We start from the raw sequence: 13,596 nt of genomic DNA, 5'->3' as shown, positions 1-13,596 counted from the left end.
AAAAAACTCATCACCAGTTAACACATCCGGATTTGTTTTGTCACTAGTGATGTTACTGCGGCTCGTTGCGCACCTGCAAGGAAAGCTCTCACATTATGATACTTGCCTGATTGCACTATTCTCATGATGCACAACATAATCTACTAACTGTATTCTTACAATAATGGGATTTTCGGGCTTTGATGTCACAAAATATTGGGGTGCATTACCTACTTGCCTTATAAATGAGGAAGTGCTATATTGAAGGGCATTATATTGGGGTTCACCAATTACTCCCAAATCTATGATCCTATTGTCTCTTCCAGCTTCCTGCCATGTCCAATGAGACAACCACAAACTCCCAGGTCTTACTGACCACAACATTTGAAAACCTTTTTGACTGATAATAAACTCACTAAGAACACCAAATTTTAATTGTGTCAAAAATTTGCAAATGATGTGCTCATTTTATGTGTATATGGTATCTATGTGTGATAGAAATCACAATGAACAAACTAAACCAACGAGTCTCATTGTAACTTTCATCTTCAGATTCATGTTATTCAATCCAATACCACTCAATAGTTACTGTATTTACAGTAATCTACTGCTCTGTCTGCAAGTACATAGAAATGTTTGTCCAACTTCTCAAAAGCCTCAGAATAGAGTTCTTGCAGGTTGGTCTGCTGTATGTGGGGTTCCCTGAAGCAGTCACTTTAACTGCTTAACTGAGGAGCTTTTTCTAAAGTTGAGACATTACTTACAATGCCTTTTTTTCTGATGTGCACATTTTCAACTCTTCTATGAATTTTTTGATTTGGCATATTTATATACAACGGAGGCTGTGCTAAATCTGAGGACTCAGCAAGGCAATGGCATACCATGGCATAATGTGGAGGAAGTACATGTAATTTATGCAGGTTACTACAGATACAGAGCAGTAAATTCAAGTGTACCTCGGGCTGGTAGTCACCAAATTCTGTTTGGAGGGCTAATGATGCAAGTAGCAAGGCAGTTTCTTCATCACAATGTAACCTCTCTTCCAAAATATCTCTTCTCAACTGCAAGTAGTATTGATGCCTGGTCAGCGTGTGACTTCACAAAGTTTATAATTTAGGGAAAAAAAAGAGATTCACTGAGTGATTGACCATTTTAACACATGATAAATCAATATGTACTAATAAACATTACACGACTAATAATAATCCTTATATTTAGTATAGCGCCTTTCAGCTTGGGAAAACATTCCAAAGTGCTTCATTCACAAAGCTCTTCACAAGGTTTTACTATAAAGTGCAGTGCCTGTGTGTTTTGTGGGTGAAAATGGCAGCCAATTTGCATACAGTAATAACCCACTATCAGCCATGTTGTGGATTTGGTGACCAATTTTATTTGCGGGATTATTTGGAAGAAATTCTCTTCTTTTTCTGAATAGTGTTGTTGAATCTCTAACGTCCACCCGAGTAGGCAAACAGAGCCTTGGTTTAACATCTTATCTGAAGGATGGCACCACCAACAATGCAGTACACACCCAACACTGGATTGTAGTGCCAGTTTAGACAATATGAGCTTTAAGTCCCAATTTGGAGCTTGAACCCACAACCTTCTGAGTGAGAAGCAAGTGCACTACCAACTAATATTGGTGATATTATAAAATAGTAATCTGAATTGTAAAAGAATATTACGAATGCTGTTAAAATCATGGATGGGAACTGAGAAGCATCAAGAATTAATGCACCATCCTTTCATCCCTGGAAACTGGGTTTGAATGTAGCTCAGACTGATGAGATAAATGTCGCCTTTTTAGGCCAGCGGTTAAGAAATTTAAAAGGAAACTGATCTGGGCAATTATATTTTAATTCCAAGTGGACCTAGTGCAAATCTACCACAAGTCAGAATTAGATGTTACTAGATTTGTAAGTATGAGATTGTTATGAATATGGTCTTGGGCCTTCAGAATACCATGGGCAGGATTGCAAAAAATTTTAAACACTACCCTTTCATTTGAGATCGGGTCTGAACGCAACTCAGAGTAATGGAATGAAGGCTATTCCTGCTGGTTTTTAACATGAAATAATTCCAGCAGTCACCATTTCAAACATCAGAGATTTTGTTTGTCAGGCTTTTGATGAATATCCACTTTCAACAGGCCAAAGACATCTTTTAAGGACAATTTACAATTCACCAGCTACTGTGAGGTTCAACAAGTCCAAGTCTAATATTATGCCCCAAGCCTACTGGACACCAACTAAGTCAGTGCTCTCATGTAAATACACACACCATTTGTTGAGATACGTAATATGTGCACATCAATAGTCAGCACTAGACAAGACCGTCAGAAGAGTTGATGAGAGACAATTGAAGATAAACAATGGTGGAAAGGTACAGCCACGATTACAGGGAAGGGGAAGGAACATCTTGGAATGAGTTGGTGAATTTTATTTAAAAAACATATTGGGGTATTTCTAGACTAAATTATTAAGGTTAAATATTAGCCACAAATGATCAACGATTAAGCTAGACAGCTGTCTAAAGCACCTGACAGTAACCCAGACAGCTATACAAGTTGCAACAAACCATATCTAATAGTGGAGGTATAATACTTTGGCAAAATCATATATTCTGCAGAGAGAATGGAGCTAACTCACGTGGGATGCTTTGATGCCAGAATTAACAAAACAATGGCAATTTTTTTCTCCCAAGATGTTAATTACTTCACTTTGAATGCAACTTAAAATAACTGTGGACAATTTTGAATTTGGTGTTTTTTTAAGGCAGGGGTTAAAATTACAATCTCTGCCTTGTCTTTTATTTGAATGAACTGGTGAAAAAAGTACCTACAGAGTAGAGATATGGCAATACTTACTGGATTAAGCTGACATCTTCTACAAAAAACTTAATGCGGAGAAAAAGGGTGAAATTTACAGTCATTTTGTTCTTTTTCTTCTCTTCTTTCCATCCCTCTGGTGCCACTTTGGACAATTTTAATTCAGGTTCAACAAAAAATAGTTCATTTTCTACAAAAAAAGGACAGGATATTTGAGCACAAAACGCACCTCAAGTCCTGAGGCACTTATTCCAATATTAGATGCTATTTACAATGACAATTTCCTGACCAGTGCCCTCTTCAACCCCAAAATATGATAAACCCCAGTAGTCATTACTGCACTGCTGATGAGCAAAGAATTAACCCAGCATAAAAAAAATTGAAGATGGCTTGGAGCCAACACAATCTGAAGAACAGGCCAACAGGATAGTCACCCTGAGATGTTTCAATACAGATGGCAACCGAGAACCTATCACCTTTGTGTTGGCTAGAATATCATCCCTGGAACATGACAAACAAAACACTCAAAAGCTTCTAAAATATGCTGTAGGAATGTCAGCACTCCATGGCCTGCAACAAAAGTGCCCGCAATGCAAATAGCATTTCCCCAGGGAATCCACAGCACAGCACGAAGGGTGGTGAATCTTAAGCTATGCTGAAATCTTAGGTCTAAGCTTAAATACCGTGACTCTTCATGCCCGTAGAAGCACTGTTTAAATGCTGTCTAAAACACATTTTGACTACTAGCTAGCTTCCATATCCAAGATCACAGAGGTCAATGTGAAGCAAGCTCTAACATTGACCACAGTATGTGATGTAAAGCAGAAGTACGGAGAACAGCCAGAATTCCAGCTGCAATATTAAAAGTAAACATTAGAAATTCCAACAGTTCACAGTGAGGTGAACTGTGATGCTGGCAAACAAGATGCTGGCAGGAGGGAACCAGCAAATTAGCAACGAGTGTGAGTTCGTCCAAATACATGATGATTTTTGAACAATGATCAACCCAAGCAGTGGGTGTGATATAGATTACTCAATGTAAGCATTTGTCTGAGACATCTGATCTGCAAAATTCTAATGTTCCCAGCTAGCATTTGCTGTCAGTATTGGAAGATAAATGCAGCTTTCAATAAGTTTAGTCAAAATAATATAATAATAATAATAATAATAATCCTTGCATTTGATATAGCGCTTTTCACGTCGGGAGGACGTCCCAAAGCGCTTCACAGAACACACTGTAAAGTGAATCGACTGTATATTTGTGGGTGAACGCGGCAGCCAATTGCGCACAGCAATGTCCCACAAACAGTCGTAGATTGAAAATGACCAATTTATTATTGTTTTGTTTTTTGGAGGGATTATTATTAGGCATGTGGAGTAAGGAAACTTGCCCAAGGTTTCGCCCTGCCTGGAATTGAACTCAGGTCTCTCGCTTGCAAAGCGAGTGCTCTAACCACTGAGCTACAGGACACCAAAAGTCCATCATCATATCAAACCTGAGCATTACTCTTGAAAATTTACTTTCTGGATACTTGTTTAAAATTACTTGAAAACCCAGCATCTACGTCTTGGTCGGATGTAGAAACATAATAGTGTCCAGGTATCCAAAGTATGACACTCCATTACCAACAATCTTGCTTTTAATCATTTGTTGAGGTTTAAATTTACGCATATATATATATATATTGCTGTTTGTTTTTGCAAAAAATATTTTCCAGAAAAACTGGAGGTTAACCCAAGACAAATACAAATGGCCAGAGTTAAATTAATATTTTACAGCTATCTATGTACCTTTTAAATATGCCAAGGCAAAAAAGTGATGTTCCACCAGACCGATGTAGGCAACCACCATATCGAAGACATCCTTACACATCGATTTGGTGTCACACGTCAACTCTAAGCGCTGTCCACTCAGAAGCATGATGTTCAATTTGCGCCGGATATCGTCACCTTTTCCTTTTTTCTGCAAAGGATTAAAGGATTAAAGGATGCTCTTCATTGGATTCTTTGGAGCAAAGCTTTACGGGGAAAGCCAGGCAATTAATGTGCTGTCCATGTTGTCAAGAGTGCAAACTGATAGCTCTCCACCTCTCTGTGAATGCTTTAAACTTACCTGAAAGCACTTTTAAAAATTCTAATTTTTCTGGTCAGCCGGGTGTCTAACACATGCATAAACACATCACCATGCTTACGACTATTCAAACCAAACAGAATTCCATATACATAAATGCCACCTGCACATGGAGCAGAATGTGCACTCTTCTTGGAGGCATGCACTCTGTTGACTCAATTCCAGTGGATATTAGGCGCATATTTGCAAAAGCCATTGGGATACTGGTGGAGTTTAACCAGCTAAAATCACATAGCTTGCCATTGAGAGCATTGGCTGGCAAGTGCCCCACTGCTTGTCCAGCTAGGACCACTGACCCATTAGGGTTTGGGCTTGCAGGGTTAACAGGAGCCAAGTGGGAAGAATCCCTGCCCGTAGAGAGGTTTGCCTATCACAAGTGGTTATGCAAAAGTCAATTTGGTTTGACTTCAAAGCATTGCAGTAATGTGTTTCTTCAATTAAAAAAAACTTGATATAAACTTCCAATCAGATGGGTGTCTTCATACTCGTTTCTACACAAAACTTCACATTATTCCCCTCATTCATTCTTAAAACGTTTCAATTTGTAACCGGAATTATAATAACTAATTCTTATATGAATGTTTTTAAACACAGAGTGAACTGCAACAAGATTACATCTGGCTGTCAACAGATAGCGATGATTCTCATTGTTAATCTTTACCAGAATCGATGTAGGAAGGTCCAGTGCAATAGAAGGCTCGCTGATCATTTTCACAAACTCAGGTCCAAAGAAATTCTGAGTGGCGAAAGTCAAAGAACATTTTAAGTTAGAAATATGGTTACTGGATACATTGTTAAATAAATGTAAAAGAGATATAAATGCTATTGTATCCTGTGACCCAACTTTCCCCTGAACTCAACAAACTTCCCCTCCCTCACTCTGCCCCGCCAACAGTGGGCGAGCTTTCAGACAATCTGCTTCCACTCTTTGAAACTTCATCCTGGAGTTCCTCCTCCTCCCTCTCTCTCCCTGCTTCAGAACATTGGTATGCTTCATGTCCTCCACACTATCCGCCCCACCATCGGCAGGCAGGCTTTCAGATTTTCTCTGGAATTCCATCCCAGAGGCCCTCCACCTTGCTCCATCTCTTCCCTTTTTTTTAAAAAAAAGTCTCAAAATATATTTATTCGACTACACTTTTGGTCATCTTTCCACTCCCCACTTGCACTGGGAAGTGCTTTGCGGCAGTAATTGTAAATTAGTTTAAATTTAGCACACCTTCATTTAATGCAAACATACAGATACATGCCAGTTTCCTTTATGTCTTTCACTTCATGGCTTCTCCTCACACCACACCATATACCACCCAGCCATAACATGGGTAGCTAAACATGGCTTCATGCCTCTGACATTATTCCTCTAAAAACTGTAAGAATAGCTTGTGATGACTCATCTTTCAATTTTCCCCAATCCTTATTAATTATTATTTTACAAATCACTAGTGCTCCATCAGGTGAAAAATGTTAGCCCCACCTAATGGAACATTTTTCTACCAGTTTCAGCCTTGAGCACTGCCTGGTGGGGTGGAGCAAGGGTTAAATGAACTGCTTCATATCACGGCTCTTTCGGTTTTCTACCCACGACTCCACATGCCATGATTTTGGTCATGGATCTCTCATCTGGCTCTTTATCGAAGGTCTTCTGAAATCCAAATACTCTAATCCACTGCATTTCTCTTGTCTACTTTATCTCTTACATCTTCAAATAAATCACTCAGGTTGGTCAAGCATAACAGACCTTCTGTAAATTCATTTTGTAAATAGATTCAAAGTAAGATAGCAACAATTTCAGATAGAAGTAGATCACTGATTCAGTTAACCTAGCCCACAAATCTAGATCTGAGAAATGAAACAACAAACTGTAGTCCAATGCACCAGTAACATTTCTACCAATCGGCTGCATATTTTGCAACAACTCACTGTGCACCAAAAAGTGGATGCATTTAATAATAATAATAATAATAATCCTTGCATTTGATATAGCGCTTTTCACGTCGGGAGGACGTCCCAAAGCGCTTCACAGAATATACTGCAAAGTGAATTGACTGTATATTTGTGGGCGAACACGGCAGCCAATTGCGCACAGCAATGTCCCACAAACAGTCGTAGATTGAAAATGACCAATTTATTATTGTTTTTTGTTTTGGAGGGATTATTATTAGGCTCTGTGTGGAGTAAGGAAACTTGCCCAAGGTTTCGCCCTCTGCCTGGAATTGAACTCAGGTCTCTCACTTGCAAAGCGAGTGCTCTAACCACTGAGCTACAGGACTCCACAATTTAATTTCCTCATTAAATACAAGTGAACTCTTCACCTTCAGTTTTCTTTGTGACATGGATGTTTCCATAGCTACATCTCTCAAGGGGTCCCTGTTGACATCCAACATGGATACTTGGTGAAGTTCCGATTGAAGCTGTTTCTGAGCTAATCTGCTCTGTAGTTGTCTCAATTCTTCTTCCTGACGTTTCAGCATCAACTCCTGGCTCATCATGTTCTCATCTGTCGACATCTCATATGGACTGCTGATTTTTTAATAGGTTAGATTTAGAGAATTATGCAAAAACAACAACTGATCACTCAAGTTTTACACTCGCTTACCTTTGTTTTTTATGAATGAAAAAGGTTTCTCGTTCACCCACTTTCTTTTATATTGAGTTGTTCAATGCAATAAGCCATTCTAACTGAGTAACCTGCTTCCAGTCACTGTCTACACCACTCTGTTGCTAAGTGACAATGTGAAATGGCACAGGTTTGATTTACACATGAATTTTCCCTTGCTTTATAATGAAACTACCATATCAACAACAACAACAACAAAATTACATTTATAGAGCGCTTTTCATGTCGGGAGGACGTCCCAAAGCACTGTATAGTCAGGTGTCGGGGTCCGAGCATGGGGGGAGGGGTGGTGTAGGGGTGAGGGAAAGCAGAGAGGTGGGAGGGCAACCAAAGGCACAATCGAAGAGGCGGATCTTGAGACCGGCCTTGAAGGAGGCAAGGGAGGAAGCAAGGCTCCGACCAGAGATTACATTGGAGGAGACTTCTTGTCGGTCAGTGCGCTATATATGGGGTGTCCTACAGGAGGTGCTCTTTCCAACACTAAGGCAGCATTTCCATTACAAGTCGATTACAAGTCTATTAACAATTCTGAACTAAATTCAAATGGTAGTCAGTAAGCTGCTCTAAACTATTGCATTGGTTGAATAATTCCTAAATCTGTTTTACAAATACAGCAGTGATAACATTTATGGCAGAAGATTCACCTTGCTCTCCTAACCACATTATGACCATCCTCTAAGGACTCATCTCCTGCAGCAAAACCTACTGGAAAACTGTATCTCCGAATTTCTTCACTCCTGGGAACTAGTGGGGGGGAGGAGAGAAAGAAAACAGAAAATTAGAAAGGTATGTCTGTGCTATCTAACATTCAACCATATAAAATGTCCAACATTTTTACTTCAGTTATTTAAGCCTTTGTAGGTTGTTTTTTGTCACATAATTTAAAGCGTAGAAATTGGCAATGGACATCTGGTGCATTTCCATATTAACACCGAAAAAGCGTATTCAACAAGTATGTTTATCGGCAGCCCCCCTCTGCCCCAACACAGCCCCTGTTTGCCTAGAGTAAGTAGGAACCCAGTTGTTAGTTGATAGGTAGATCACTTTTCCAAGGGTAATAATTCCTTCAAAAAATATATAATAAACTGGTCACTCAATCCATGACTGTTTGTGGGACACTGCTGTGCGCAATTAGCTGCCCCATTTCGCCCATCACTTTACAGTACATCCTGTGAAGCGCTTTGAGACATCTCAAAGACGTAATAAGGCACTATATCAAATGGAAGTATTATTATTATTATTACACATTGTCGATGGCACTTGAGAGGGGTGGGGTTTACCACCAAATAAAAGTTGATTATGGTCACATTAGCATCAGAGACTCAGTCAACCGAAGTAACAACTCTTGAAATTCTTCTCTGTCCACAGGGCAGGGTTGGATTCATTCTTCAGTGTTAAATGAGACATAGGAGCAGAAGAAGGCCATTCAGCCCTCGAGTCTGTTCCGCCAGTATGTAAGATCATGGTTCAACTGTACCTCAACTCCAATTTCCCGCTCTTGCCCCATATCTCTTGACACCTAACAAAAATCTATTCATCTCAGTCTTGAAAATTTGAATGGATCCAGCATCCACAGCCTTTTTGGGAGAGAGTTCCAGATTTCCATCACCCTTTGTATCCATGCCACAAACAATATGTAGATTTTAGCTGGTCCTTACCCCCAGTACTAGAGAAATCAAGACACCCAAATTACCGCTTCAGTAGCCCAAAATTTGTTTCCATAACACTGCATACATTTGTATTCCTGGTTGCCTTGCAACCTCCTACCTCTCTGACCTGCTGACTCCCTACTCACCTGCCCGCTCCCTCCGTTCATCAGGCTCCAGTCTGCTCCATGTCTCCCGCCCGACCCGCTTTACCATCGGTGGCCAAGCTTTCAGGCTCTCTGCCCCCACACTCTGGAACTCCATCCCACAGTCCCTTCGCCTCGCTTCCTCCCTCGCCTCCTTCAAGGCCGGTCTCAAGACCCTTCTCTTCAACCGTGCCTTTGGTCTCCCTCTCACCTCTCTGCCTTCCCTCACCCCTACACCACCCCTCCCCCATGCTCGGGATCCGACATCTGCTGTTCAGCGCTTTGGGACATCCTCCCTACGTAAAATGCGCTCTATAAATGTCATTTTGTTGTTGTTGCTATTGCTGGTTGATATTTGAAGATACCAACAAGAGGGGCTTTGAGCAATGGTTTGAAAAACAAAAAGCATTCTTTGTAGTTGACTATCAAATAAATGAAGCATACAATAAGCACGTACACCAGCCTTTGGTGAGCTCACGCACTCATTGGAAATGGAATAATAAATAAATAATCTTTGCATCTGATATAATGCTTTTTCGCGTCTTCTAGACAGCTCAAAACGCTTCACAGAATATACTGTAAAGTGAATTCACTGTATATTTGTAGGTGAATCTTGTGGGATTCTTGAAGAATGCCTCCAATTTATGGGAAATGGAAGGACAAGGCTAATGATGTTAGATTCATCACATTTCTTTTGCTTTTATGAAAAGAAGTTCAAGAAGAGTTATGTTTCAGGTTTTATGATGCTGAGAAATGGGGAATATAGATTTGAGGTCCTTGCATAATTGTGTGATGCAATACTGTGAAGAGGGACTGAAACAAATAGAACAATCACAAAATAAAATGTATAAAGTTAATTTCTGATAAAGTATTATACTGTCTAACATTCTACTATTAACATTACTTGATGACAATAGTCACCAGCAACATCACTAATAAATCAGGGACTCTGGGATATTAGCACATTGTGCACTTCTGACATTGGGAAGTAAAGTTTAGCCCTCCTAAAAACTCCAAAAATATCTGATTCAATTTTCAGATTAGTTTAGTGACACATCAATTTCACCCCCAACTCACACGAAACAAAGCCTTTAACTTTTATATGAAACACACACTCTGGTATTCGAAAATGAAACTGGCCAGACAAACCAAAACGGTCTTTTCCAGCCTTGCACATTCCTTCATCCATATAAACAAAGCAAACTACTTTGTCTGTAAAGTGAAGCAAAAGCAGAAAGCGCTCAGCTAAACACTTTATTTTTTCATTGGGAGAGAAAAGTACAAAACATCTCATGTTCTGGGTAAATCCATCTTTGTTCTCTTAGGTGTTAATTACTCATAAAGGTCTCATTATTGTAATGAATTTTATCAGGGACATCACTAAAAAGTGACAACTTATGCTGACAGGAGGCTCAAATTTAATGCTAGCAGCCAACAAAACACAACTGAAGGGATTGATTTTGTTAAGCCAACATTCCAACTAACCACCCAGCCACACAATGATAACAAGGTGCACGACTCAATGCTTCAATGTTGTAAAAATATGCAGCCTTTGGCCAACTTCCTAACTTGTGATTTTAATTGAGATGATTTTTCTTCAGTAGAAAATTACAACAATTAGGTGATTATAATAAGCACTAGCAAAAAATATATATTACTTATTAAATAGAGGAAATGAAAAGCTACAGATAGGGAAGATAGTTTGTTGTCTCTCACAGCCTCCGCCTACATAAATTATCAATGGTGCTGCAACATGACCAACGATGACAGCACCATTCAACTGCTATGATATAAGGATGATTGATATTCAATGTGACCACAACTGTGCTGCGATACAACTGTGCAACTTTATGGCTTATTATTATGATAAACATTGCATGGTACACAGCCAGGACCACCATTAGGACTTTGGCTCACAAGATTAATGATCTGTTTGCAGACACTCCACGTCTCACAGATGAGCCAGACAGACTTGTCAACCTTCAGCTGCGTTTTCAATTACTGCAGATATGTCTGACTTTCTTATGTGCCATTTAAACCAGGTACTCTCTTTACTTCTTCTCTCCCCTCCCTCTGGAGAAAGTGATCACAGGCGTTAAGTTCTGGAAGGATACGATCAAATGGGCCGAAGGGTTTTATCTAAATCAATCTTCTAATCTTGTGATGTAAGTGTCCAGCAGTAAATAGGGTCCCATTACAATAATATTAGGAGCACAGAACTTTCAAGAGCAAACAAACCATAAAATAAATTAGATCTTTTTTAAGATTTGTAAGAAAACTACTGACTGTACTCAAACACCATTAGTATTGAGAAATCATTAAGAATTTGCTTAGTAAAGGAGCATCAGCTAGCATCTGGATTTTAGAATACCATGTCGAAAATCTGGGTCTGAAGAAACAAGCGATGGACTTTCACTCGATGTACTGTACGCGTCACTGTGGCGTGCTGTGTATTCCACTGCAGGTTCTAGCAAAAAAAGAAAAAGAATGTCAATATTACAGTGTCATATTACAGGGGAAAAATGACATTACATCATCAGTATGTCTTCCTGCTCAAAATCTTTAACCCACATGCCTGCAGTATTGCACCAATCCAACGGATTTAGGTCTGTGAACCAATTCTCAACTGCTTTGGAGAATTCCAGCCTCTCTGGTTCAGAATGAAGATACTAAATACCTCTGTTGCACTTCATGACCCAGTTCCTTTGTGGGCTTAGGAGTTAAAGCAATACACCTCGAAAAAGTTTGCCAAAACTAACTGTGAGCACTGCATTTCTTTTATGTTCAGCAAAATACTGTAGCAATTGCATTTAGTTGAGGTCAATCATAAGCGTAACTTTAACAAAACATCCATATGTATTGAAATTTCCGAATTGGTGATGCTTTTTAATGCTCCGGAGATGCTAGTATCCCCTTCTAGTATCCTCTTCCGCTTCCTCATATTGGCATATAGGTTACATTTCGGGTCATCTATACAGAACTGAGGAGGCAAAATTAATTCTATTTAGTAATCTCACACGTTATTTCACCTGTCTTTTCATCACACATACAGATCACTACAGCGCAGAAAACTGGCTATTCGACCCATTGTTGCGTACAAAATGCTGTCATTACACTTTACAGTAAATCCTGTGAAACATTTTGATGTGTGAAAGTTGCCATTTCAAATGCAAGGATGATAATGAGGATGATTATTATCATCATCATCAATTCTGCACTTTTTTTTTCCCACCTCACATGAGCCGCCAAGCCGAATCCCACCCCCCCCTGGCTTTCTCCACGTACCCATAATAATCTGCTTTTCAATCATCGATCCAATTTCCTTTTAAAATAATTTGTGGTCTCAATAGATTTAAAGAATTCCTCATTCCAAACCCCCTCCATTCCTTCCATTCTTCCTTCTCACATATGAAAAAAGTAACATGCTTGTGATGTATAAAATAATATGGCAACACAAGGATAATATAATAGAAGGAACACAGAGGAATAATATGAGAATCAACAAAATGATATTACACCGTCAGCATGTCTTCCTGCTCAAAATCTTTAACCCATATGCCTGTGGTATTGAACGAATGCAGTGGATTTGAGTCTATGATACAATTTTTAACTGTTTGGGAAAATTACAGGCTTTCTGGCTCAGAATCAGGATACTAAGTACTTCCACTTTATTTCATGACCCATTTCCTTTGTGGACAGCATTTACATAGCATTGGGAGGATGTCCTGAGGGGCTGGACAGTGGAGGGTTTACACCCGAACTGGGGGTTGGATTCAAAAGGGAAAAGGGGCTGAAGGAGGTAAGGGAAGGGGCGAGGCAAATGGATTCCGGATTTTGACAAGGATTTGGGTAAATTTTTCATGCCTCACTTATAAATATTGAATCCAGCAAACCACACTATAATAAGTTTCTTTGTGGTCCAAATCAATTTCCTTCCCAAATCACTTTCTTTCTACCCACTGTCACGCTGCATTTTGAGCATTCATTGAAGGCCATTCATTATTTTCACCAAAACCAATGCTCAAAGTGCAGTACAAATAAGTTTAACTGTAGATTTGTTTTGTGCCTGTACTCTACAAAGGGAAATAATGAAACACGTACTTTAACTCAGATTAAGGAATCTAGAGAATGCCTTGTACCAATTTCATTCTTTGGATGAGTTTTGCTGATGGATAATATAACGTCATGGCAAATAACAAGAAAAATTAAAAATCTGCTTAGATCTATACATTTCATGGTATCAAGCCATG

General features: G+C 39.4%; 1 protein-coding gene across 1 annotated transcript in view; it reads right to left on the bottom strand.

The window, feature by feature from the left end:
• ptpn13 (protein tyrosine phosphatase non-receptor type 13) overlaps positions 1 to 13,596 on the bottom strand; it is a 127,524-nt gene that overhangs the window by 59,528 nt on the left and 54,400 nt on the right. The window contains exons 8-14 of the mRNA XM_042340179.1: positions 11,718 to 11,813; positions 8,199 to 8,298; positions 7,250 to 7,457; positions 5,599 to 5,673; positions 4,598 to 4,769; positions 2,846 to 2,996; positions 936 to 1,074 (exon numbers count right to left, since the gene is read on the bottom strand). Coding sequence (XP_042196113.1) covers positions 936 to 1,074; positions 2,846 to 2,996; positions 4,598 to 4,769; positions 5,599 to 5,673; positions 7,250 to 7,457; positions 8,199 to 8,298; positions 11,718 to 11,813 — 941 coding nt within the window. The remainder of the gene's footprint in view (positions 1 to 935; positions 1,075 to 2,845; positions 2,997 to 4,597; positions 4,770 to 5,598; positions 5,674 to 7,249; positions 7,458 to 8,198; positions 8,299 to 11,717; positions 11,814 to 13,596) is intronic.

The sequence above is a fragment of the Callorhinchus milii genome, unplaced genomic scaffold (genome assembly GCF_018977255.1).
Source record: "Callorhinchus milii isolate IMCB2004 unplaced genomic scaffold, IMCB_Cmil_1.0 Scaffold1, whole genome shotgun sequence".
NCBI lineage: Eukaryota > Metazoa > Chordata > Chondrichthyes > Chimaeriformes > Callorhinchidae > Callorhinchus > Callorhinchus milii.
This window is presented reverse-complemented; position numbering and strand designations above follow the sequence as displayed.